At 33.9% G+C, this 23,724-nt stretch overlaps 2 protein-coding genes and 1 long non-coding RNA gene across 11 annotated transcripts; 1 reads left to right on the forward strand and 2 right to left on the reverse strand.

Moving 5' to 3' along the window:
* Window positions 1-26: 26 nt before the first annotated feature.
* On the reverse strand, window positions 27-1,932 carry LOC145568971 (gamma-interferon-responsive lysosomal thiol protein-like). The gene is made up of 5 exons (XM_081628346.1): window positions 1,581-1,932; window positions 1,289-1,354; window positions 710-850; window positions 526-618; window positions 27-448 (listed from the first exon to the last, which is right to left on the reverse strand). The coding sequence occupies exons 1-5, from the start codon at window positions 1,863-1,865 to the stop codon at window positions 239-241; spliced, it is 795 nt and encodes a 264-aa protein (XP_081484472.1). The 5' UTR covers window positions 1,866-1,932; the 3' UTR covers window positions 27-238.
* A 2,205-nt stretch (window positions 1,933-4,137) lies between these two features.
* Window positions 4,138-9,522, reverse strand: LOC145567626 (uncharacterized). 9 transcript variants are annotated; one of them, XR_014095714.1, is made up of 8 exons: window positions 9,229-9,522; window positions 7,455-7,564; window positions 6,949-6,968; window positions 6,784-6,856; window positions 5,821-5,911; window positions 5,671-5,716; window positions 5,352-5,412; window positions 4,138-4,561 (listed from the first exon to the last, which is right to left on the reverse strand). It is a non-coding gene; the product is annotated as an uncharacterized LOC145567626 (long non-coding RNA). The 9 variants fall into 9 exon arrangements; XR_014095712.1 differs by having other exon boundaries at window positions 6,784-6,968; XR_014095718.1 differs by lacking the exons at window positions 6,784-6,856; window positions 6,949-6,968 and having other exon boundaries at window positions 4,138-4,520; window positions 5,821-5,899.
* Window positions 9,523-10,684: 1,162 nt separating this feature from the next.
* On the forward strand, window positions 10,685-20,793 carry LOC145567627 (ubiquitin-activating enzyme E1 1-like). The gene is made up of 7 exons (XM_081626950.1): window positions 10,685-10,819; window positions 11,437-11,830; window positions 13,079-13,296; window positions 15,981-16,775; window positions 17,594-18,462; window positions 18,553-18,985; window positions 20,043-20,793. Exons 2-7 carry the CDS (start codon window positions 11,455-11,457, stop codon window positions 20,637-20,639), a joined length of 3,288 nt encoding a protein of 1,095 aa, XP_081483076.1. The 5' UTR covers window positions 10,685-10,819; window positions 11,437-11,454; the 3' UTR covers window positions 20,640-20,793.
* The last annotated feature ends 2,931 nt before the right edge of the window (window positions 20,794-23,724 follow it).

Below are 23,724 nucleotides of genomic sequence, written 5' to 3' on the forward strand. Positions count from 1 at the left end.
GTTCTATGAGGTTTGTGCATATATAATGAAGCCAATTAATAGAACTTTTGATTGAAAATTTGCAATAGAATTCACAACCGTGCGTCTTTTCTGCACTCGTACATTAGTTGATGCTTCAAATCAGCAAGCTAACATATGGGATGTGTCACAAGCTAAGCTCAATACTAGGCCAGGCCTTAATGCCTTTTGCCTTTTGAATGATTAAAACTGTTGAAATTTAGTGCTTCATTTTGGCTTTTCAGTTGAACACTTCTCTATTCTGCTGAAGAATTTCAGTTGGCATAAATGAGGTCAAGTTCTGCTGGCCTCCTACATAGCACACCTGTTGAGATGTATCCAATGCCTTGTCACCAAACGAGCTGATCATAAACGCTGCCGAACTACAAGCTGGAGGAATTGACGTGCCTCTGTATGCTTTGCAGATGTACGCGATGAAATTTTGGTAGTCCTGCAACCACCCGCATTAGATTACACATACTTGAGAGCGAGACAGAGCATGCTAGAAAGAGAGGGAGAGAGTTACACCTCACGGAGTGGCTGATTGTTGACAAGCACCCATGGTACATACTCGTGAGGTGGGTTTAGCTGACTAGTTTCATATGCATACTGTATTTCAAGCTGCAGAATTATTCAACATGTTTAATATTAGATTTTGGACAGTTTATACCAATCAAACAGGAAGGAACTGTCAAGCAGAGTCGTAACTGACCGTTCGTCCATTTCCTTGATTGTAGCAGTCGAAGATGGGCTTGGAATCAAGTGATACTTTATCGAAGCAACTTTGCCACTCCGCTTCTCTTTGTTGATAAGCTAGACTTTCAATGCATTGGATCAAGAAGTAGTGCTTGTTCTGCCACAGATGCAAATTAAATCATGTCATTATCTTGCTAATAAATATAAATATTTCTTCCTACTCTTGACAGTTTATTCAATGAATTCTGCCTCCATCCTTTATATCATCGCAGTTCTAGTTTTGCACAACCTTAGAACCTTACTTCCGCTTGATCTCTGACCTTAACTTTACAAAATAATGACAACCAATATCTTGGCTCATGCAGTCGTCTATGGAAAAACAAACACATGCCTTTTATGTCAGTGATTTGAACACTTGGACGGTGCAAATAGTGTGCGAGTGAGAATGCACCTCCCCGTTTAAACTTAATAGTTACATAGACTAATTTGAGACGTCTTGAAATTATTGCTATAGAATTGAAATTACAAACCCTTCCATTTAATTAATTTATTTGTTTTTTATTATTTATAAGAGTTACAGTTACAGAGGTCTTACAACATCAGGATAAGCATCAATGGTACAAGCTTCAACAGCATTCAGCAAACACTCTCCTGATCCATGCTGCAAACAAAAGGATTAAGCACTTTTTAAAGCTTGAAATAAGAAATCCACAATAATGAATGTTTTTTTTTTTTTTTTTTTTTACTATGATCTATTGATTCTATACGCGCATATGCCTAAATGAGACTCGTTAAGTATTCCCCTAGGCCCTCACAAGGATCGGAAGGTATCATAACATAAATTTTCGTTACATAATACAACATAAAACATCAAAATGTACTCGTACCTGACATTGGAAATAGCCAGAAGGCTCAACAGCAGCATTACCCCAAGGAACCAACCTAAGATTGACTATAGAAATGAGGCCATTAGAGAAAATTTTTACCAAATCATGAGCAATAAAGTACGAACAGTACGGGCAAAGTGTCTCGTAATACAAAGTTAAATCAACCTTCTGATCATTAAGTTCAGAAAATTGAGCATAACATGAACAAGAGTTATACTGAAAGAAAAATATGTGAAGAAGAAGAAATAAAAGAAATGCTTGATGATGATACACATGAAAAGCCATTGAATAATTCTTATTGAGTGTAAATGAAGCTAGCTAGTTTTAAGGGTAGCTTTGAGTATGACATTAATAAAACAGGGTGTTAAGGGAAGTAAAGAAGTAAAGAGCATAGATATGAAGAAAAGAACAAAGTATAACAAAAGAAGAAAGGGTGCTTTAAATAGACATGATGTACTGATGTATGGTATCAGATTAATTACTACTCGTAGTACTTACTATCTTTATTTCATGTCAAGTTTCCTTTTTTTTATTTTATTTTAGTTAAAAGGCATTTGTAAAGGAGACTTCATTCATCAGTTTTGCAGTTTGACTGTATGAAAGTAGGGGTAGATGTAAATATTTATCCATACAAGATGTGTAAATTAGTCTTATTTTTTTCGATTCTGGAGTTGGTGTAACACATTGAAGTGTAATGAATTGATTACGTTTGAATGTCGTAGTAGGTCTTGACTACTACGCATATTGTACTCCGTAATGAAATACGAGTATAATTTTGGTCTAAAATGAAGTGTGTATCAAGTATTCGTTGGATATAATCCACAACTCCACATCCACATCTATTAGAGGGTTACTAGTTAAATTACTTCATGTAGTATATAACTTACAACATGAGGAGAAAATTAGTTGTGCTCTAGGTTACATAATTTTCAAAATTATCATCAATTTAACACTAATTTAGTTAGTGTAAAAAAATTATCTAGTAATATTGAAATAAACTATCAAAATATATTAGTTTTCTTCTATATATATATATCAAGTACATTTTTATTAAAATGAAACATGGATTATCAAAATAGATGTATGTACTACATATTTTAAATGTGTGTATTTGATCACATAGAGTATATATATATATATATAACCCCATGGAAACTTCAGATTCTTATAGCGGATGTCTAGGCCATCTTGGATTCTTTTTCGAGCTTTTAGGCAAGGCACATTTATCCAAAAGGAAATCGGGCATCAGACTATGTTGCCTCTCTCGACTATTTGACTCCGACTCATCAAGATATCAACCCTTTTTTAGATAGCAAATTTTCTTATTTTTTACTCTTAGATTAGATAGTTTAGATCACGATCTTGTGAAAAGACATACCTTTTTTTTTTTTTTGACAAAAACCGAGCAAAGAGATTTATTAATCAATCAAAGAGTTCAAATCATCAGATACAAAAATAGAGATACTCAGAGGAACCTCTTCCATCCATACTCTAAGCTCATTAAAACTAGAATTAAAAAATAATAATAATAATAAATTAAAACTCTGTGAATAAAGCTACAGTTATCCATATATTTGGTTATACTAGTTGTGGACCCGCGCGCGATGCGCGCGGTTCCCCAAGTTATCAATGTATATTCTTGACTGACTTTGTTATCGGTGTTGTTTCTCGAGTGATTTTTTTTACTTTTTATCATCCATCAAGATTTGTGGTTCGCCAAGTTATCAATGTATCTTCTCGACTGAATTTAAGTACCTTAATTATAGTTAGACAAGTTTAAGACTAATTTTTAATCACAACATATGTATGTGTTACAATTTTTTCTTGTGATTGCCACTTGCTAGTGACATTGAATTTTCATAAAAGAAACTACAATTTGCTATCAACTTATCAAGCATATTTTAAGTAAGTGGCGGAAGTCAAAATTGAATAGTGAAGGAATGATTAATATAGCCATAATTACTTGTTAATTTATGCAATATGGTCTTCGTATGATTTTGTAATTGGGAATAAGTTTGATGTATGAGGCACATTTATAGCGAGTTGATCATAATAGTAATTGAATATATTATTCTTATATTATTTGATTTGATTTAATAATAATTTATAAAAAATGAAGTAAGGCTTACATATATATATATATATATATATATATATATATATATATATATATATATATATATATATATATATATATATATATATATATTGGTGTTAGAGAGATATATATATATTGGTGTTAGAGAGCCACAAGGGCGGGGTGAGAATCGCTCTCATGGTCTCCTAAAACCGAGAGGGAAGCTCTAACCACTTGAGCTATTCCTCACTCTTCGTTGTAAATAATATGTAACGAAGGTAGTATAAAAGCCTTATTTATTCCCTCTCATTTCAATGTAATTTGTTTGATGTTTAGAAATTATTTTAGCTAACATATACAATGTAGATGAATTTTATTCTGATGTCTTTCTTCAACACTTCAAATCTTGTAGTTAATATCTGAAGTGTCTCAAGAAATTCATACCACCTACCAAGCAAAATTGTAAAAAAAAATTGTAAGTTTGTAACTATAACAAGAGCTAGTCATAACTTCATGAAATAATACTAAGAAAATTTAGCGAAGAAACTCTAAGAATAAATTTTACAGAATGTGAAGAAAAATGTAACAAAAGGTAAAGAACACATCACATGTAAGAAAAAGGTACAAGTAACTAAGTAAGCCTGCAATAAACTAAACACATCAAGCAGCCTCGAAGATTTTACAATAGATCTCTTGGGTTCAGTTCTCTGTCGCAGCATTGCTTTGTCACGCCCCTTCTGTTTCTAGCTACAGCTTTTACCAAGTCTTCTCTAGCTGAATCTGTTTATTTGCCCTAGTTACGTTCTTGTTTTTCCCCATATGTGCAATGCTCTGACGTTATTTTCATCGTCTTAGGCTAGAAGCTAACAGCAAATCAACCAGTAAGTATTCGGTATCACAAGACCTAAAGCGGTGTATAGTGAAGCGAGAAAATAGCACAAAATAAGCTATATATTTTAAACTTAAAAAAATAAAGGAAGCATAACAAAGATTTGACGTATGAATTTCCTCCCCTACATTCAGTTCAGTAAGTTTCTTGCTGCGAGATTACTAATTCACTTTCTAGTTTCCAACAAGCATATTGACAAAGATAATACCATCAAGTAGCTAAGTTCCCACAGCTGACAAGGAATGGGTAAATAACCTAAATTTGGGTATGATCTAACAAGTCTAATAAAATTCTCCATGAGAAAATGCAAGTTGCTGCATTCATGTCTCAAATTAATGAAAATCATCTATCTTAGAATCATACAAATAATTAAAAATTTAAACACAAAATGAAAATTAAGAACTGATGAGGAAAGTTTCTGGTGAACATTTATCAACAAGAAGAAATTGGAGCATATAAAATAGGCAATTAAAGAATCAACTTAAGTTCAAGACACCATCAGCATTGAAGAGAGCTACAAGGGAGGCATAACCAATAATTAGTAAAGCAAGAGGTACCAATTATGTACTTGTTTGCAAGTAAATGTTTCGACCAGTGAGGACAGACTCCACTGCTTAGGCACACCACCAAGCTTAAGGATAAATGATGAATGATGCACATAAGTTTTTTAGCCTTAAAAATATTCTTTTTCTCTCTAAACAAGAAAATAATATCATTTGCATATACATAACTTAGCAATGTGGCAGTCCTGGCAGAATAATCTTAAGACTGAGAAACAGTCACTTTATACAATATAAAAACTAACCTTCTCGGTACCGAGACATCCCGTCCTTGCAAAATCAAAAACTTCAAACTCTTCAAATATTCTGCAGATCAGATGAAGCCACAGATAGCAACATTTAGAGGAGCATTGACACAATAACTTTAGAAAGCCATGTACTACTTTCAATTACTACACAATGCAAACATTGAAGCAAGAGTTCCATCTTCAGACAGTCTTTTATCACCCGAAAAAAGGGGAAAGAAAATCAGCTTATCCCCTCAACATTGTCCTAATAGATACATGAAATGCGAAAGTAATAAACAATGACAGAGACAACTTAAGAACAATTTCTCATGCATACCTTTTGACCTCTTCCTCTGACATGTCTGTAAAGAAAAGACCGGTCTCTCCACGCAAAAAATGCAAAAACAGGAAGCAAACAAAGAAGAAATGAAACAAGATCAAAAGCTGACTAAGAAATGTAATTGACAAATAATAAGCAGATCATTACCTTTGAAATTTTATGAAGACCAGATTTAATCTCATCAGAAGCAGAACGACCTAAAGCAATCTGCATGACTTTGTTCGATCTAAGAAAGAATTTGAAATTGCGAATGGCAGAAATTGATCACTAAGTCATAACCAACACATAGAACAACCAGCAAGATGCATGACTATTAGAAGTAATATTGCTTCATATGATTCTCAATGAAATAAAATTTAGAGACCTAGCTACACGTTGTAATACAAACAATCCCACAAGTTTGCTGTCATTATGTCGTTTATGTACAAATTTTTCAAATTTATATTACTCAAAGAACCACCTAAATTACAGTGATTGACCCAAAAATGGTGTGTTATATTCTCCAATTCTGATTTAAGATGCTACTGAAGTTTAGGACAATGAAATCCCATCTCTTAATTTAAAGTATTTTCCTTAACACCCTTCTGTCTAGCCTCAATTACTATGACCTAGATAACAAATCAATAATCCTACAATTTCAGAATCTAACTTCAAAGATTAACGCATACTAATTAAAAGAAAGGGGAAAAAATGACAAAAATAAAAAAGATTATTTGACATGAAATTGGGGAATGTAGGTAACAAACAGTTTCTTCATTATCTTAAACAGCCCAGAAACTGAAAGCAAATTAGAGAACTGGTATGAGTAAATAAATCAATAACTAACTCACTAATTCAGTAAATTAACTCACTAATTCACCAAATAACCACATGGTACTTTGTAAAAAAGCCAGCAAGCCTAATCAATACTTTATCTAAAGTGACAGTGGCTACAAGCTGCTTCATGACAAATCAACCATAGCAGTCAGGTGCACCATCATATAGCTTAATATGAAACATTTGGGAAGAAGAGAATGACCACCCAATTTCAAAAACCAAATATTCAAGTCAAGTAATATAGATATATATTCATCAAACTTCACGAAAATCTCTTTTATGTCCATTAAATACCTATTCAAAACCACTAAATCGATGAGCTCCAATGGACACTAAGAACTGAGCCTCAAATGAGTCATAATTAATCCTAGGATCATTTTCAAATGTGTTAGTTTCAATTATACAAGAAATCATAGAAAAATTTCAAAAAATAGTTGAGTCGGACACTTGAACACATACCTGTGTCGGCCATGGGTACCCTAGTCCGAGTAACATAGGCAATATTAACCAATAAATATTTTTAAATTAGAAACACAATTAGAAAGACAAATAAATTACTACTGAGATGATTCCCAGGCTTGATAAATTAAAATTATGCCGAGTAATTAGGAGATTCAGTCACTAATTTGTTTGGTAAATTTTTTACAAATAATAAAATAAAATTGAGCACCCTTCTAACCTTCATTGCAAATTTGCAATGGTAATACCTGATATCTTGAGAACCCTTAAATTGACACACGAATGAAAGAACAAAGAGCCTAGTGATCGATAGTCTCTGGCAATCACTCTCATTTCATAGTCCAACATAATATTACAATGAAAAGACATAGGAAAAACACAAATTTGATTTTTTTTTTGCAAGTAGTCACTGATAATCACCATATCCCTCTAATATCAGTGTAATGTAAAACTACAATTATTTCAAGGTTTTTGAGAAAAGCTACAAAAAATGTGAGGAAAGCTACCTGATATAACGTTTTTGTGAGCTTTAATCTATTTTAAGCAGCCACTATTCCTCATTTAATATATATAGAAGTTGCATGACAAGCTCAGATGTTATGAGCTCCTATCTTTCCTGCATATTACAGACAGAGAGAATAGTTAACCAATAAGTTTAGAAAGACAAAAGAAGCGTCAAGCTGTCAAAAAAAAGGAGGGAAAAGATTTTCAATTTTCATGGTGACAACACCTTATTCAGCAGAATTCACTGAAGGAAATGCAAACATCTATCAATCCTTGTCTTAAGGGACTAACATCTCATTGTGATAGCAGAAAGATGCCAAAAAAGTAGTAAGCATACAACTAAAAGACTGAATTCACAAATACTTTAATAAATAACTTTTTAAATTCAGGAGTAACTTATATAAGTATGAACCAGAATAATTAACTGAGATTGAAGAAAGATTACAACATACGCCCTTTTCCTAAACTTTGCTTCTACCACCAACGACTTCTAGTGATTAGAAAACCATATTTTTCATAGCATATGATATAAATGCTCAGATTATAGTTATGAAAACATGAAATTTTCTTGCCGAGTAAAACTCGTGCTTAGGGCTTGACAGGATAGATTTCTCATTGTATGCATTAAGTAGCTCTTTTTTATGACTCCACTACATTCAGAGTCTCAAACTGAGATCTTCTTCATTCGCTAGACATCTCAAGATCATAAGTCTTTCTCTAATAGATGTTGTTGTCTCTGCTGAAAAGCCTTTGACTTTCTCAGTCTCATCCTCTATCAATCTTTGATTTAGGAAATAAAATGTACAGTTTATTAGTACATGCGAATTAACTACCTCAAAGCAAAGAATGACAGCAATTGAAATCAACTACTCATAACAGTCATAATCAATGTTTATCTACTCATTCTTTTTAAATTTTATCCAAATTCTAGTTGAGAAGGAAAGTAAAGCTCACTTCTAAGGAAAAAAAATCTAGAAATAAGCAGCTGCAAGCTATCATCAAAGGAAAAAGTGAATGGTTAAAGCGCCCAACTTATAATTGGCGAATTCGTAGGCCTACTCGAGAAGCTAATTCAATAGCAGCTGCTAATATACTCCGGAATAAATTATAATTGGTGAATTTGTAGGCCTACTCGAGAAGCTGATTCAATAGCAACTGACTAATATACTCCGGAATAAACTATAAAATTTTCTTCTACAGATCGGTTACAATTAATCAAAGTTCATTTAGAATCATTAGACAAAAGAACAAATATATTGTACGAGTAAAATCAACCTTCAGGACCATAGATACCAGTTGGGTGACTGCAAGAATTCAAGATCTTGCAAAACAATAATTTACTTATTCCAGAATTTAAATCGCAACATAACACTACAAAATCACAATAATTACATTAATCCAAAGCAAGAATAACATCTCAACCAAAAAATAAACAGAAAGGGAAAAAATATAAACAGAGAAATTAGAAGGAAAATAATCAATTTTTTAGACTTATAGAAAAATAAATCAAAATCAAAGGGAGATGTCCGAAAACAATCAATGAAGGAAACTAAGAATTGTAAGCAAAGATGAAATTGGTAATAATCACTTTATAAGGCCAAAATCAAATCAAATTGAGATGTCCGAAATGAAATTCATCAATGAGATGACCAAAATCAAATTCTTCAAACAGAGAAATTTGTCCGAAATCAAATTGTTACCATTGATGAACACCACAGTGATCATTTGTAAGCAAAAAATAATAATAAAAAGGCCAAAAAGAACTTGTTGTCGTACCTCCATCTTCTCGATCTCCTCCAGAGAGCCAACATGAGTGTTTGATCGACAGGAATAAATTCAGAAAATCAGTTGTTTTCCTCTAAATTCAAACACAAAAAGGCGATACAATTCAAGTTCAGATGAGAGAGTGTGAATCAAAAGGAGAGGAGATATTAGAGGATTGAATCAAAACAACATGAATCAAAAAGGGAAAAGCAAAATAAGAGGATGAGAGGAAAACTGGGAAATCCAAAACACCAGAGAACTTAATTGCAGGGCCAAAACTGGAAATTCTCTGTTCCTAAGCTACAGTACCCCGAGTACTGTTCATAAGCAACAGTAGTTTTGTTGCTCATATTTATAGAAAGGGGTAAAGATTTGTTACACAGTCACAACTTATAAATTAAGGAAAATTCACCTATATTTATCTATCTATCTATCTATTACTTGTATATGATCACAAGTTGCTATGCATAACTTACAACTTTAGAAGAAAATTAGTTGCACAGTAGTTAATCGAGGGAGCCCAGTTTATCTCATTGATAAACATGTTTCGTTTATCAAGGGGATGAAAGATAAAAAAATAAAGATTATTGTATGGGAATAATAAAAAGTAGAGAATATTATATGAAAAAATAAAAAGTAAGTAATGATTTTTTTTAGATATATGTGTATTTTGTATGGGAAAAACAAAAAGTAAGGGCCGGTTCACATTTACTTAATTTTAGTTCAGGTCAGTTCAGCTCCAATCAGTTCAGTTCAGTTCAGTTCAGCTCCAATCAGTTCAGTTCAGCTTCTAATTTCCCTCTCTCATAAAATATTCATTTCAGCTCAGTTCAGTTTAGCTCCAATCAGTTCAGTTTAGTTCTATTCAGTAAATGTGAACATGCCCTAAGTAATAATTTCAGTTCAGTTCAGTTCAGCTCCAATCAGTTCAGTTTAGTTCAGTAAATATGAACAGACCCTAAGTAATAATTATATGCTATTTTTAAAAACAGACACAATATTTTGAGACACTAAAAAAGGAATATAAGCACGAAATTATGGGACAAAGGGAGTACTTGAGATAGCTGTTTTACCCTAAAATTGCTTATTTAAAACATTAAGTAGTTACTTATGACATTAATAATTTGATAAACATCAATTTTTTTTATTTTTTATTTTTTGAAAACTGATAAACAACAATTAATTATGTTTGATTTCTAGAAGTCAATTTCATCACATAAGGTAGTCAAGGTTAGAAAACATAAATTGACCAAAACAAGCGTACCCAAGCGATCAAGCCCAATAAGATAAATCCAGTGACTGAATTGGCTCTATCGCATCGGTTCGAATCCTACAATCGACGACATTTGTCTAATTTCCGAATTTCCAAGTGTAACTTTTCCCGCACGCTGCAACCTCTCAACATGCGTACGGAGTAGTAATTTTTTTCATGTCCAGTCCAAACTCTCAAACCCTCACTCCATTACCATTACTATACTATAAATATTTTAAACACAAAAAAATATCCCTAACCCAAGCAAACAAAACCAAACCCACCCCCTCTTTCTCTCTCCTGGCTCCTTATTCTCTCTCCTCCATCTTCCACCTCCTCATCGCGCAGTCGGTACTTTCTCTCTCCTCTCACTTGCTTCTTTTTCAAGCTATTTTACGATTAATTTTCTAGCTCTACGATTTTCAAATTCTTCATTTGGTTCTTTGCTTTCCGTTGATTTTACATGTTTTTTTTAAGCTTAATCGTCAGTTTTCATGAATTTCTCATTTCATTTTTTTTTTTTGTTGATTTTTGATTTTTTTTTTTAGCTCAGTCGCCATTTTATTCTAGAATTTCTCAATCGATTTTATTATTTGTTGTTTATTTAGCTCAATCGTCATTTCATTTTAGAATTTCTCAATTGATTTTTTGTTTGTTGTTTTTTTAGCTCAATCGTCATTTTACTCTGAAGTTTATCATTAGATTTTAATTTTTGCTAGTTAGTTTTGATGTTGTTTTACTAAATCGTCATCTTATTTTAGAATTTTCATCCGATTTTATTTTTATGTTTGATTTGTTTAGCTAAATCGTCATTTTAATTCATAATTTTTCGATTGTTTTTTTTTTTTACAATTAATTTGTTGATTTTTTTTTAACGTAATCGTCAATCGATTTTTGTTGTTCGATTATAATTTCGATAAATTTTTCTGACGTCTGATTATTGTTCAAATGTCAAAAAAATGGTGCAGAGAAGTTGAAAGCACTATATGCTTCCAGTTAAGAGAGCGGTGGCAGGAGAGGCTGACGACGAAGTTGTGGAGGTCACCGCCTTCAACGTTGCTCTCAAGAAGCCTTGTTTGATCTCTACCGCTACTGTTGCTTCTTCTTCTAATTCATCTTCTGTTGATTTAACGGCGTCTGCTAACGGTCACAGTAAAGGATCGGAGAACGGTGAATCTGAGCGTTCCAATATGGGTTTCGGCGACGGAAATGAAAAAGGTAGTTATAACAACAACAATCCAAATGACATCGACGAGGACTTGCACAGTCGTCAGCTCGCCGTCTATGGCCGTGAGACGATGCGTCGCCTTTTCGCCTCTAATATCCTAGTTTCTGGTTTGCAAGGCCTCGGTGCTGAAATTGGTATACTCATTGTTTCTCTTTCTCTTCTGCTCTATCTACTCTAATATATATTTTTTTTATTTAATTCATTTTATGACGTTTTGTATTTCTTCGTTTTGTATTTCTTCATATATTGTTATTTATATTATGTTAGACATACGATGATTTTAAGTTATTATTCCTTGATTCATTTTAATGATGGATAATCGTAATGTTTGAAAAGGGAAAAGGAAGGGTGTTTCACTGTTTCTAACTTTTATATGATAATACTGTTCAAAGATAAATTGTAAAGATAAGTAGAATTTAAAATAATGGCAAAGGAAAGATCACTGATCATTGTGAATGTAGTTGCCTTATTTACCAGTGTTTCAAAGTGACCAGAACTTTGGCTTATCTCATTTTGAATTAAGCATTTGGAGGTTGTTGGTTTTTATGTGATTTAAATCTACAAGTGGTTTAAGAAGTTTTGGATTGGTACTTTCGTAGTAAATGAATAGGCAAATTTTAGCAATGGCTTGAAATGTCTGTATGTGTGTTTAGAGTTCAACTAAATTGCGTTAGCGGAGTAATTTTATCTGATGCTGATATAATGATATGGTGTTTGCAATATGTGTTTCTGAGTAGCTAAAAACACAAACTGCATGGTTTTATTAGATTTGCACTTAAGTGATTGAATATTTGAAGTAGTGAAAAACAGTAGTGTTTTGTATTTTGTCTATAGTTGATGGAGTTGAGTGAGAGATACATATGTTCTCAAGGGGAGGTAATTTGAATTCATTAGTAAATGATCCCTTTATTACTAATTGAATTATTTTTGTTTTTTATTTCCTACGGAATTAATAATATGATTTATAAACCGTGCATCGCATGAGCCCTATGCTAGTTGTTTCTTTAAGGCCATACTTCCTCAGTTCCACAAATATTACAGCAATTACCATTTTAAAAAGTTTCACAAATATTGCAACATTTTTCTATTTGCACATGTTTTCTCTCTCCACATCACATAAGTCTTTATCTTTATTCCTCTCTATCTCTGTCCTCTTCTTAAAATCCGTGTTCCATCCCCATGTTGCAATATTTGGGGAACAGAGGAAGTATTAGTTACCCAGTTTTTTTTTTTTTTTTTTTTTGATAGAATACTAGTGTTGGTGCATGAATTATTCTTGCATGTATTATTGTCTAAAAGCTGAGCATCATTCATCATTTGTGATACAATATGTCTATATGCTATAAAATTGCGTAATAATGCTGTGAACATGGGTCTTGCAGCTAAGAATCTTATCCTTGCTGGTGTTAAGTCTGTGACATTGCATGATGGAGGAGTTGTGGAGTTGTGGGATCTGTCCAGCAATTTTATATTTTCAGAGGAAGATGTGGGAAAGAATCGTGCCCTTGTTTCTGTTCAGAAGTTGCAAGAACTGAATAATGCTGTGGTTGTTTCTACTTTAACCAATGAAATAACAAAGGAAAAGCTTTCTGAATTTCAGGTAAATAGCTGACAGATTGAAATCGCCTATTTATATTTATATCCATACAGCCTGACATTTAATTGCTGCATTATTAGTGTTGGGGTCTGCCCATTCTTCAAGTATATAGATGATTAGAACTTTAGATTTTGCATGCACCTTGTTTGTGTGCTATTTGCAGTACATTACTGTTTGGCTTGCAAATACTTTTAAAGCCCTTTCATCATTAATGAAGGTCTGATTGAGTTGATTAGCATTGTTTGTAAGCACTCTGTACAATTCAATGCTTATTTAATTTTGTTAGTTCTTGATTATATTACTCCTGACAAGTACTACAAAAAAAAAAAAAAAAAAAAAAAAGGTACTGTAGTACAGTATGACTAATAAGAATCTTAAGATTAAGGAGTGTGATATTGGTAAACCTCATTATGGATTTTCATTCAGGAAATTTAATTTTGGACCGCTCCAACTTTTGACATATCTGATTTACTTGAGAAAAGGCGTAGCTGTATAAATCTCTTGTTGGAAAACATTGGTTAGGCAATTGATAATTTTGATGTAACATCAGAGAGGGTGGGTGTAGCTACCCTAGTTTTGGTATTGATAAAGACTCCAATTGTGTGTTGATGTATCATTGAAGTGTTTTTGTTGGCAAGCAGATTTTCTTCCTTGCCAAACATGAAATTATTTTGGCATGAGCCATTGAGCCTTGAGAGATGAGAATGTTATTTGTGGAACAGTAGGTAAATATGGTCATGACAGTAAAGCAATTGGGTTTTACACTATAGAGGATGGAAAGCCATTTCCTAACGAATTATGATTTGCCAGAGCCACTTATTTGTCCACGACCTGAAAGTACATCAGAATATCTGTGGGGGAAGGGTATTGTTAAGTTCTTTACAGTTCTAGCAGAGTTTTTTTTTTTTTTTTTTTTTTTCTTTCTCCTTCCTTGGGGCGCTAAGTGCACCATATTTGAAATTTCATTGGTAGTATAGGCATTTGTTGCAAGTTTATCAGTACTATTAATTTCCAATTAAAAGTTTTTCAAATTCTGTTTCTTCCAAAGTGTTTTTGTTGATCTATCGTAATTGCTATTTTTATTTTATAACAGTCTAACAGGTGTTACAAACTTACAACTCTGATGACAAAGTTCAATAAGTTGGCTTTCATTAAAATAAAAAGCAACATTTTGTAGATAGATTTTCTGTCTGTCCATCATGGCTCCTTCATCCTGGCTAGATGGCAGGGAATTATCAGGATTAAACTTACAGTGCAACACCCACATGAAGTTGAAATCCTTGAAAATATAAACAATCTTAACTGTCAGTCTGCAAATTGATATGGCTATGTGATTCAAATAGCGCTCTAAAGCAATTTATTTCATCGAATATATGGATTGCCTATCTTCATGAATGCCCTTAAATCTTACACATAAGGTTGCCTTGTAAATTGTAATTTCTCTTATATTATTCATCCTTTTTGTCGCTCTTAGTTATTTTACTTTTCTGAAATGATTTACAAGCATAAATATGCCTCTCATTACACAAATGGGTTATCCCAAACATACCTTACATAATTCTTTACCAATGCTATGTGTATCTATTAATAATTCTTCAATGTATTATTTAAAGCAAATGCAAGTTTTGGTTTTGGCCTTTTGGCTCTAATGTTATACTTAGGGTAGATGAGCTTGACATTGGGGCTAATTGTACCTTTGTTTCTGTTGTATGACTTGAACATTTGGTTTTCTGCTGCAGTTGATGTTACTGATGAGGTTGATGGTGATTTTGAAAATTTTGTCAGTTGCTTGTAGTTGTTGGACCGTCCCTTCTCTGATGTATACCCATTAGCTTTTCCTTGTTAAGCCTTGCTTCTACTAGCGCTACATTGCCTTCCTTCAAATATGGTTTTTGCATAGACAGATAAAAAATATAACTGATTTGATGTTTTGTGACAGATTGAATATTGATTAGTGCTTTCAAGTTTTTCTGTTTAATATTTTAGTTTTGAAAACACAGCCAAAAGTTATTATAGAAACTGGTTTTGGGTAGGAAAAACCAAGCAATGCTGGTGCAGAGTTGCTTAAATCAGTGCACTAGTGCAGCACACAATTTTGTGCAAAAACAAAATTATCATCCTAGCAGTACTATATCTATGCAAAAGGATTACTAATACTGACTGACTGACTGTATGTAGACTGATATGAATTAGTGTTGTATTGCAGAAAATGTATGGAAATCTAGTTAGTCTACTAGAAATTTTACTAATAGCTGCAAAAGAATTATTGACCGAGTGAGATATGTAGACTGAGGAATTAGTGTGTGTTGCAGATGATGTATGGAAATCTAGTTTTTTTTATTAGAAATTTTACAAATAGCTGTAAAAGAATTACTGACTGATTGACCTTACGTAAATTGAGATGAATTTGTGAGAGTTGCAGATGAAGTCAACATCATCGATGTTGAGGGGCTGGTTTCTTATAATTGATTTATTATTGAAAGTTTGTAGATGGCATTTACTTCTTTCCCTCCATAATTCTGGTGCTTGAATAGTTTGCAATACCAGAAATGCTCTTTTGTTGTGAATACAGGTTGTCCTGTTAGCTTCTTTATGGATGCTTTATTAAGTGTTTAGCTCCTGTTATGCGTAATTATCATATCCGATTCCTTTGTATTATATCTTATTCCTCTGTGTATATATTGCAGGCTGTTGTGTTTACAAATATCAGTCTAGATAAAGCAGTTGAATTTGATGAGTATTGCCACAACCATCAGCCTCCTATTGCTTTCATCAAGTCAGAAGTATGTGGCCTCTTTGGCAGTGTCTTCTGTGACTTTGGACCTGAGTTTACTGTAGTTGATGTGGATGGAAATGATCCACACACCGGCATTATCGCATCTATCAGTAATGACAATCCTGCTCTGATTTCATGTGTGGACGATGAGAGGCTTGAATTTCAGGATGGGGATCTGGTTACGTTCTCAGAAGTCTATGGGATGACAGAATTAAATGATGGAAAGCCTAGGAAAATCAAGAGTGCTAGGCCCTACTCATTCACTCTTGATGAAGATACCACAGGTTTTAGCCCATATGAGAAAGGCGGTATTGTGACGCAGGTGAAGCAGCCAAAGGTGTTGAATTTCAAACCACTCCGTGAAGCTCTTAAGGATCCCGGCGATTTCCTACTCAGCGATTTCTCAAAGTTTGATCGCCCACCGCTGCTTCATCTGGCGTTTCAAGGATTAGATAAGTTCATATCAGCATTTGGTCGGTTTCCTGTCGCTGGATCCGAGAAGGATGCTCACAAGCTTATATCTTTTGTTAAAGAAATTAATGATAGTTTAACTGATGGTAAGCTTGATGATATCAATGAAGACTTGCTTAGGCAGTTCGCTTTCGGTTCAAAGGCTGTTTTGAATCCTATGGCTGCAATGTTTGGCGGCATTGTTGGGCAAGAAGTTATAAAAGCATGCTCTGGGAAGTTCCATCCACTCTTCCAGGTTTGTTTCTTCATTTCACCTGAATTGCTTCTCATGAACAAATATGAGATCATGTATGTATCTACTGTGACTAAATGGGACCGTATCCAAAAAATTTCGAAGTTTTTGTTCTACTCTATGCTTTGTTCTTTGCATAACAATTTTATTACAATTTTCCGTTTTGCTTTCTTTATTTCTGTGCCCTCATCTCCACCCTCTCTCCCTGTGGCATGTTTTTCTGTTTCAGTGTTACTTTACCTAAATTTCCTACATATCGCATAATAATGATCAAATCGACCTTTCCATTTTAAAATGGAATCAGTCAGATGCATCTTTAAAGCTTGGAAGTTTTTGTACAAGTAAGCCCTCCAAATTTGCTATTGTGAAACAAGAAAAATCACGTTGAGTTGCATATGTTAGTGTTGATGTTTAAATTATAGGCACCCCCATCCTACCCTCCGATCACACTTTAAATAAGTAAAATAGTTGGTTTTAATCTTTCTGCCACTTGGCCATGCATCTCTTCCTCAACAATTTCCCTCCTCCCCCCCCCCCCCCCCCCCCCCCCCTTTTCAAAAAAAAAAAAAAAAAAAGTTAAAATTAAATCAAATCTCCCAAAATTGCTAGACTGGTTGGGTCTAACCTTTCTGCCACCTTGCCATGCATCTCTCTCTCTCAACAAACTCCAAATTTTCCGACTGTTTCCAATGTATTGTTTTCTCTCTTCTTGGAAATCGCTGAATAGTTGTACCCATATCAATATTTTCCAGCCTACATTTTCCAGCATACCTTTCATTTGGATATTAATGCATTTATGTTTGCATTGTGCTTGTTTGCAGTTTTTCTACTTTGACTCTGTAGAATCTCTTCCCACTGAACCACTGGATCCAAGGGATCTGAAGCCCTTGAACAGTCGATATGATGCCCAAATTTCTGTTTTTGGAGCCAAGCTCCAGAAAAAGCTTGAGGATGTAAAAGTGTTTGTTGTTGGCTCTGGTGCTCTGGGTTGCGAGTTCCTGAAAAATCTGGCTTTAATGGGGGTGTCTTGTGGAAGCCAAGGGAAACTAACAATTACAGATGATGATGTTATAGAAAAGAGTAACCTCAGCAGACAATTTCTTTTCCGTGATTGGAACATTGGGCAGTCAAAATCCACAGTTGCTGCAACAGCAGCTGCTGCTATGAATCCACATCTTCGTATCGAAGCACTTCAAAATCGTGCAAGCCCTGAGACAGAGAATGTCTTCGATGACAATTTTTGGGAAAATCTGAATGTGGTTATCAATGCTCTGGACAATGTCAATGCTAGGCTTTATGTTGATCAAAGGTGTGTGTATTTCCAGAAACCACTTCTCGAGTCAGGGACCCTTGGTGCCAGGTGCAATACACAGATGGTTATACCTCATCTGACAGAAAACTATGGTGCTTCTCGTGACCCACCTGAGAGACAGGCACCTATGTGTACTGTCCATTCTTTCCCCCACAACATTGACCATTGCTTGACTTGGGCACGCTCCGAGTTTGAAGGATTGCTTGAGAAGACACCTGCTGAAGTAAATGCCTTCCTGAATAACCCCGGTGAATATGCATCTGCCATGAGGAAATCTGGTGACGCTCAGGCTAGGGAGACCCTAGAACGTGTGATTGAATGCCTTGACAAAGAGAAATGTGAAGACTTCCAGGACTGCATTACCTGGGCACGTTTGAGGTACTAGGGCTTGGCTCATTAGTGCTCTTTTACATTGTTGATATGTTGTCTCTCTAATGAATTAACATTCATCTATTCTATGTGTTATAGGTTTGAAGACTACTTCTCGGACCGCGTGAAGCAGTTGACATTTACATTCCCTGAAGATGCTGTAACCAGTACAGGTGCCCCATTCTGGTCTGCTCCCAAACGTTTTCCACACCCTTTGCAGTTCTCCGTGGAGGATGCAGGCCACCTCAACTTTGTGGTGGCGGCATCTGTATTGCGTGCAGAGACTTTTGGTATCCCAATACCTGACTGGATCAAATCTCCCCAAAAACTAGCAGATGCTGTCAGTAAAGTGATTGTTCCTGATTTTGAGCCAAAGAAGGATGCGAAGATTGTTACGGATGAGAAAGCTACAAGCCTTTCTAATGCTTCAATAGATGATGCTGAGGTGATTGAACAATTGGTCGCTAGGTTAGAGAACTGCAGGGGCCAGCTCTCTTCTAGCTTCAGGATGAACCCAGTGCAGTTTGAGAAGGTAAGCATCATTTATTACTACTGGCCATAGACATGCATAATATTTCTATTCATACCTGTATAATTGTTTCTAGATGTTGAATACATTACCATATTGTTGTCTTCAATTCACCAAAGTAGATCTAATAAGAAATGAGAATCAATTTGGCCCATTAGATATTTAGATATTCATAATTACATGATCAAGATGTTCATTAATGTCAGTTTCTTGATTTTGCAGCAACTTTGTTTTATGAGCTTTTTTATCCTCTACTATTAAATCAAATGAAGAACTCCTTTTATATCAATTTACAGCAATAAGATTTAAGAAGTTTGTTCTCAATGTTTTCTTTTCATTAATTACTAATAAATTTGAGATACAGAAGTTCATCATTGGAGTTTGATTTTGTATTAATACAATTTACTTCTATTATCAATTGTTTTACTTGAGACAGTACTTTTATGGTCTATTGGTTTACTTTAGACAGAGGTAGTTGCTTCTTGATTCTCAATATAAAGGGTTAGAATTAAATTGCATAATGAATTTGTGGGGCTTAATTTTCCTTTCACTTTTAAAATACAAGTAGTTAGTCTTTCTCTCTTTATTTTATTTTTTTACTTTGCTATTATTATTATTAATTTTTTTAAACAAAGAAACTAAGTTTATCACCTTAATTTGTTTTTGGCATTGAATTCATTCTGACATTAATGTTAGTCTATTTGACTATTTTTTCCCCCTGTTCTTGCTGTAAACTTTGTTTTCTTTTTGGGCTTAAGGTACATGTTAATTGAGTAAAAATGTAGTGCAAGTGTTCATCTCTAATAATCACCAGTAGTGAATATCTGTTTGTACGAAGTTCTTAGAAGCTTCAAGATTACAGTGAGATAATATGCCAATGATGGAAAATTTGTTTATCGTCCCACACCAATTTTTGTCAATGCTTTAGAAGTTATATCAACCTTCTATATTAGGTCCAGACTCTTAAGTCTTGTACTATGCATTTTCTGAGCTTACCAATTCCCTGTATAAATATACTTTAGTTATGTATGTACTGAAAAAGCTTACAATACATTGGCAGGATGATGATACCAATTATCACATGGATATGATTGCTGGACTTGCTAACATGAGGGCAAGAAACTATGGTATTCCTGAGGTTGACAAGCTCAAGGCAAAGTTCATTGCTGGTAGGATTATCCCTGCTATTGCAACTTCCACGGCCATGGCTACAGGTCTTGTTTGTCTGGAGCTCTACAAAGCCTTGGATGGAGGTCACAAAGTGGAGGACTACCGCAATACTTTTGCCAACCTCGCACTCCCTCTATTCTCAATGGCTGAACCGGTCCCACCGAAAGTGATCAAGCACCAGGACATGAGCTGGACAGTCTGGGACCGTTGGATTCTGAGGGATAATCCAACATTGAGACAGCTCCTTGACTGGCTTCAGAACAAGGGGCTTAGTGCTTACAGTGTATCCTATGGCAGTTGCTTGCTGTACAATAGTATGTTCCCGAGGCATAAAGATAGAATGGACAAGAAGATGGTTGATCTTGCCAGGGAGGTTGCCAAGGCTGAGCTACCTTTGAACCGTAAGCATTTTGATGTGGTGGTTGCTTGTGAAGATGAAGAAGACAACGATGTTGATATTCCCCAGGTCTCGATATATTTCGAGTAGTTCTCATTTTTTTTTTTTTTTTTTTTTCATGGCTGGTATGGGAAGTAGGATGCGGAACTTTTAACAGTACACTAGTATATCTGCAGTGCTGAGAGGTTCTTGGTGATGAACAAAAAAAATGGTGCTGGAAATTATGATCTCTAGTCTTTAGACATTTTTTATGGTTTGATTTGCCTAATCTTTTTATTTTAACCTTGCTGACAAGTTGAGTATCTTGTTGATCTCCGGAAGGCATTTACCCTTCTGTCTCGACTTTTATGATAGGTATTGAAAGAATCATCCAGGTTGTGATAATGTTGAAGATGGAATAGCAGAATTCAGCCCTTTGATGTCATAGACATAATGGCCTTCTTTGGCTTTAGCAAGGATATGGTCGATGGTCTTCTTGCGTGGCCTTTTTCTTTTGATACCAATTGAAAGATTTAAGGTTAGGAATTAGGATAGATCAAGAGCACTTGAAAGAATAATATTAAATTATAAACTGAAAGATTAGTACGCCTAATTAGGCTGAATAAATTAGCAGAATTTTGGAAGAATGCTGCTGTAATTAGAGGTGTCAAACCCGTTCCGAAAAATATCCGATTTAGATTTGAGCTCGTGTGAACATAACAATTTAGTATGTAAGGTGTGAGGATGGTTTACTATAGTAATTTTTTTTTTTTTTAGTAAAGAAGAAAGACTCTACTGAACCGACACCTCTCACAGATTAAGTCAACCTAGCTCTACAGGTCAAAGCTTAAAAGTAGAGGACTAGAGGGGGGAGGAAAAGAAATCCCATTACTCCCAACCAAATGTAGTTGGTGGGACTTGAACTTATGACTTTAAAGTCACAAGGTGAGTTACCCACCAACTCCACCTCACACAGGTTAAGCCAGTTTAGCTCCGCAGGTCAAAGCTTGAAAGGGGCATTGTAAGTTTGTGACGATCAAGAAATTGCAACATTAATATGAGCAATCGAGGAAAGATGGAGATGAAATAGAAACATATTTGATTCCAGATGGGAGAAAAGCAAAACGAAATATTGATGAAAGAGAAACTGAAAGAATGATTTTTGTTTTTGCTTTTTCTTAAAAAAAAAAAAATCATCACTTTTTAAAAAAAAACTAAAAAGTCAACCTAAATTCCAAATCAACGATTTATATAAATTAAAATAAATGAAAGGATGAAATTTAATTTAATACAATAACTATAATTTTATTGTAACTCTCCATTAATTTTAATAACACTTTTCACAATACATACTACAGTACACATATTTTATTTTACATTGAACCTTTTAAGACAAATGTGACGCCCACAGATTAAATATCTCCTATAAATCCAATATTCGACTGACTAAAGATTACCAATTTACAAGGTTTTCTTAATACAAACACTATGGTAGACTACAAAATACAACAATTATTTACCAAAAGTTGTCTAAAGTATTGACTTGATTACTCTAAGCCAATCTAATGCCAGCGTTCAAGCTAATCAAGCCTAATAAAAACAAAACAACCACACTGTATATTTGCACAGCCGCACAGATAATGAAAACTAATTGTTTTAAAACAAAAAAAGAAAACCTAATGCAACATGCTCCGTAATTATTAAAAAAAAAAAAAAAAAACATATTCATATTTGTTTTTCCCTTCATCACATCATCATAAATAGTGAACTTTCGTTTACACTTTTTATAGTCCAAAATCATTAGCTATCATCAGAATTTAGAAAAAATTTGACGGAAATAATCCCAACTTTGCTAATTTTGCCCCTCTCAGCTCTCTCTTGTTCCTCCATCAGCCTAACCAGTAGTCCAGCAATTATCAATATTGGTACTTCACACGTAGAAAAGTTTAAAACAAATTAGTAGTTACACAAGAAATAAACCTTCCATCACGGTAACAGTTTCACCACTTATAAAAACACTTTGTGATTCATGTAGGCCTTGGGATCAGATTTTCCTAGTTTTTTTGCTCCAATAGGGCGCCAAAGCACAATGTATACTTCCACATGTATAATCCTGATCAAAATTTGTTGACTTTTAATATAGTATTTTATAAGCTATCTATACATTATTCACACTTTTTAATTAAATTCGTATTCTCTTCACCCTTAAAAAAATATTTAAAGGCTAAATAGCTTTAATTAGGACTAATTGAGTCCAATCTAGTGTAAGAATAAGGATATCAACTATCAAATTCAATCAAATCTCACAAGTCCAAATTCAAATAATAAAGAAAATGCACTCTTATAAATATTAAAGAAAGAAACCCATTTTTGGTTTTCTAAATAAATATCTACAACACATATTAGAAGTTTACATTTAGTGAGTAATGAATGGTAAGGACAAAAAAATTTTTACAAGGGAAAAAATAGTAAAGGAAGAGCAATGGTAAAGTAAATTAAAGCCTTTACCTCCATAAATCCAACCCTAGGAGCAAATAGACGTGAAATAAAATCTAAACCAGAATCTCCAACTAGAATATTCGGCATATAGGTTTTATTTTTTACCTTTACCTCATAAAATAACCATCTAAATTGACTAAATTACCCTTCATAAAGGTTAAAAGTGGTAAAAAGTGGTAAATAGACGTGAAATAAAATCTAAACCAGAATCTCCAACTAGAATATTCGGCATATAGGTTTTACTTTTTACCTTTACCTCATAAAATAACCATCTAAATTGACTAAATTACCCTTCATAAAGGTTAAAAGTGGTAAAAAGTGAGACCTAAATGTCGAAGATTCTAGCCAAAATTGTTAGAGTGGTAGTGCTACTTAAACTTTTTACAATTTTGTGGCAGTTCTTTTAAAAAAAAAAAAATTAATAGGTAATTATTTTCAAAACACAGGCTTTAATTGATAGTTGTTGACAAAATTTTCTAATTCTGAATTACATCAATATGCTCATTGTACGAATAATTCACAATGATTTGACTTTATCACTATTTGAAACAAAATTTATTTGCTTTCTTTTCCTTTTAAAATCTTCTTTTCTCTCATGTCAATACAAAGAAGCTATTCCCTCCGTTTTTAAATACTTGTTTTACATTTTTTTTCGGCCGTTTTTAAATACTTACTCTATTTTCTTATTTGGAAAGCT

Source organism: Chenopodium album, chromosome 11 (genome assembly GCF_948465745.1).
Source record: "Chenopodium album chromosome 11, dcCheAlbu1.1, whole genome shotgun sequence".
Lineage (NCBI taxonomy): Eukaryota > Viridiplantae > Streptophyta > Magnoliopsida > Caryophyllales > Amaranthaceae > Chenopodium > Chenopodium album.

Bases quoted from the DNA above. Each gene is read 5' to 3' on its own strand.
- LOC145568971 (XM_081628346.1), bottom strand. From the start codon at position 1,865: ATGGCTTTTCATGTGTATCATCATCAAGCATTTCTTTTATTTCTTCTT. The intron at 851-1,288 runs GTAAGACCTCTG...CATCTGTGGCAG, and splicing joins TTGATGCTTATCCTGATGTT to AACAAGCACTACTTCTTGAT. The intron at 619-709 runs GTCAGTTACGAC...ATAATTCTGCAG, and splicing joins ATCAAGGAAATGGACGAACG to CTTGAAATACAGTATGCATA.
- LOC145567627 (XM_081626950.1), top strand. From the start codon at position 11,455: ATGCTTCCAGTTAAGAGAGCGGTGGCAGGAGAGGCTGACGACGAAGTT. The intron at 13,297-15,980 runs GTAAATAGCTGA...TATATATTGCAG, and splicing joins AAAAGCTTTCTGAATTTCAG to GCTGTTGTGTTTACAAATAT. The intron at 16,776-17,593 runs GTTTGTTTCTTC...GCTTGTTTGCAG, and splicing joins AGTTCCATCCACTCTTCCAG to TTTTTCTACTTTGACTCTGT.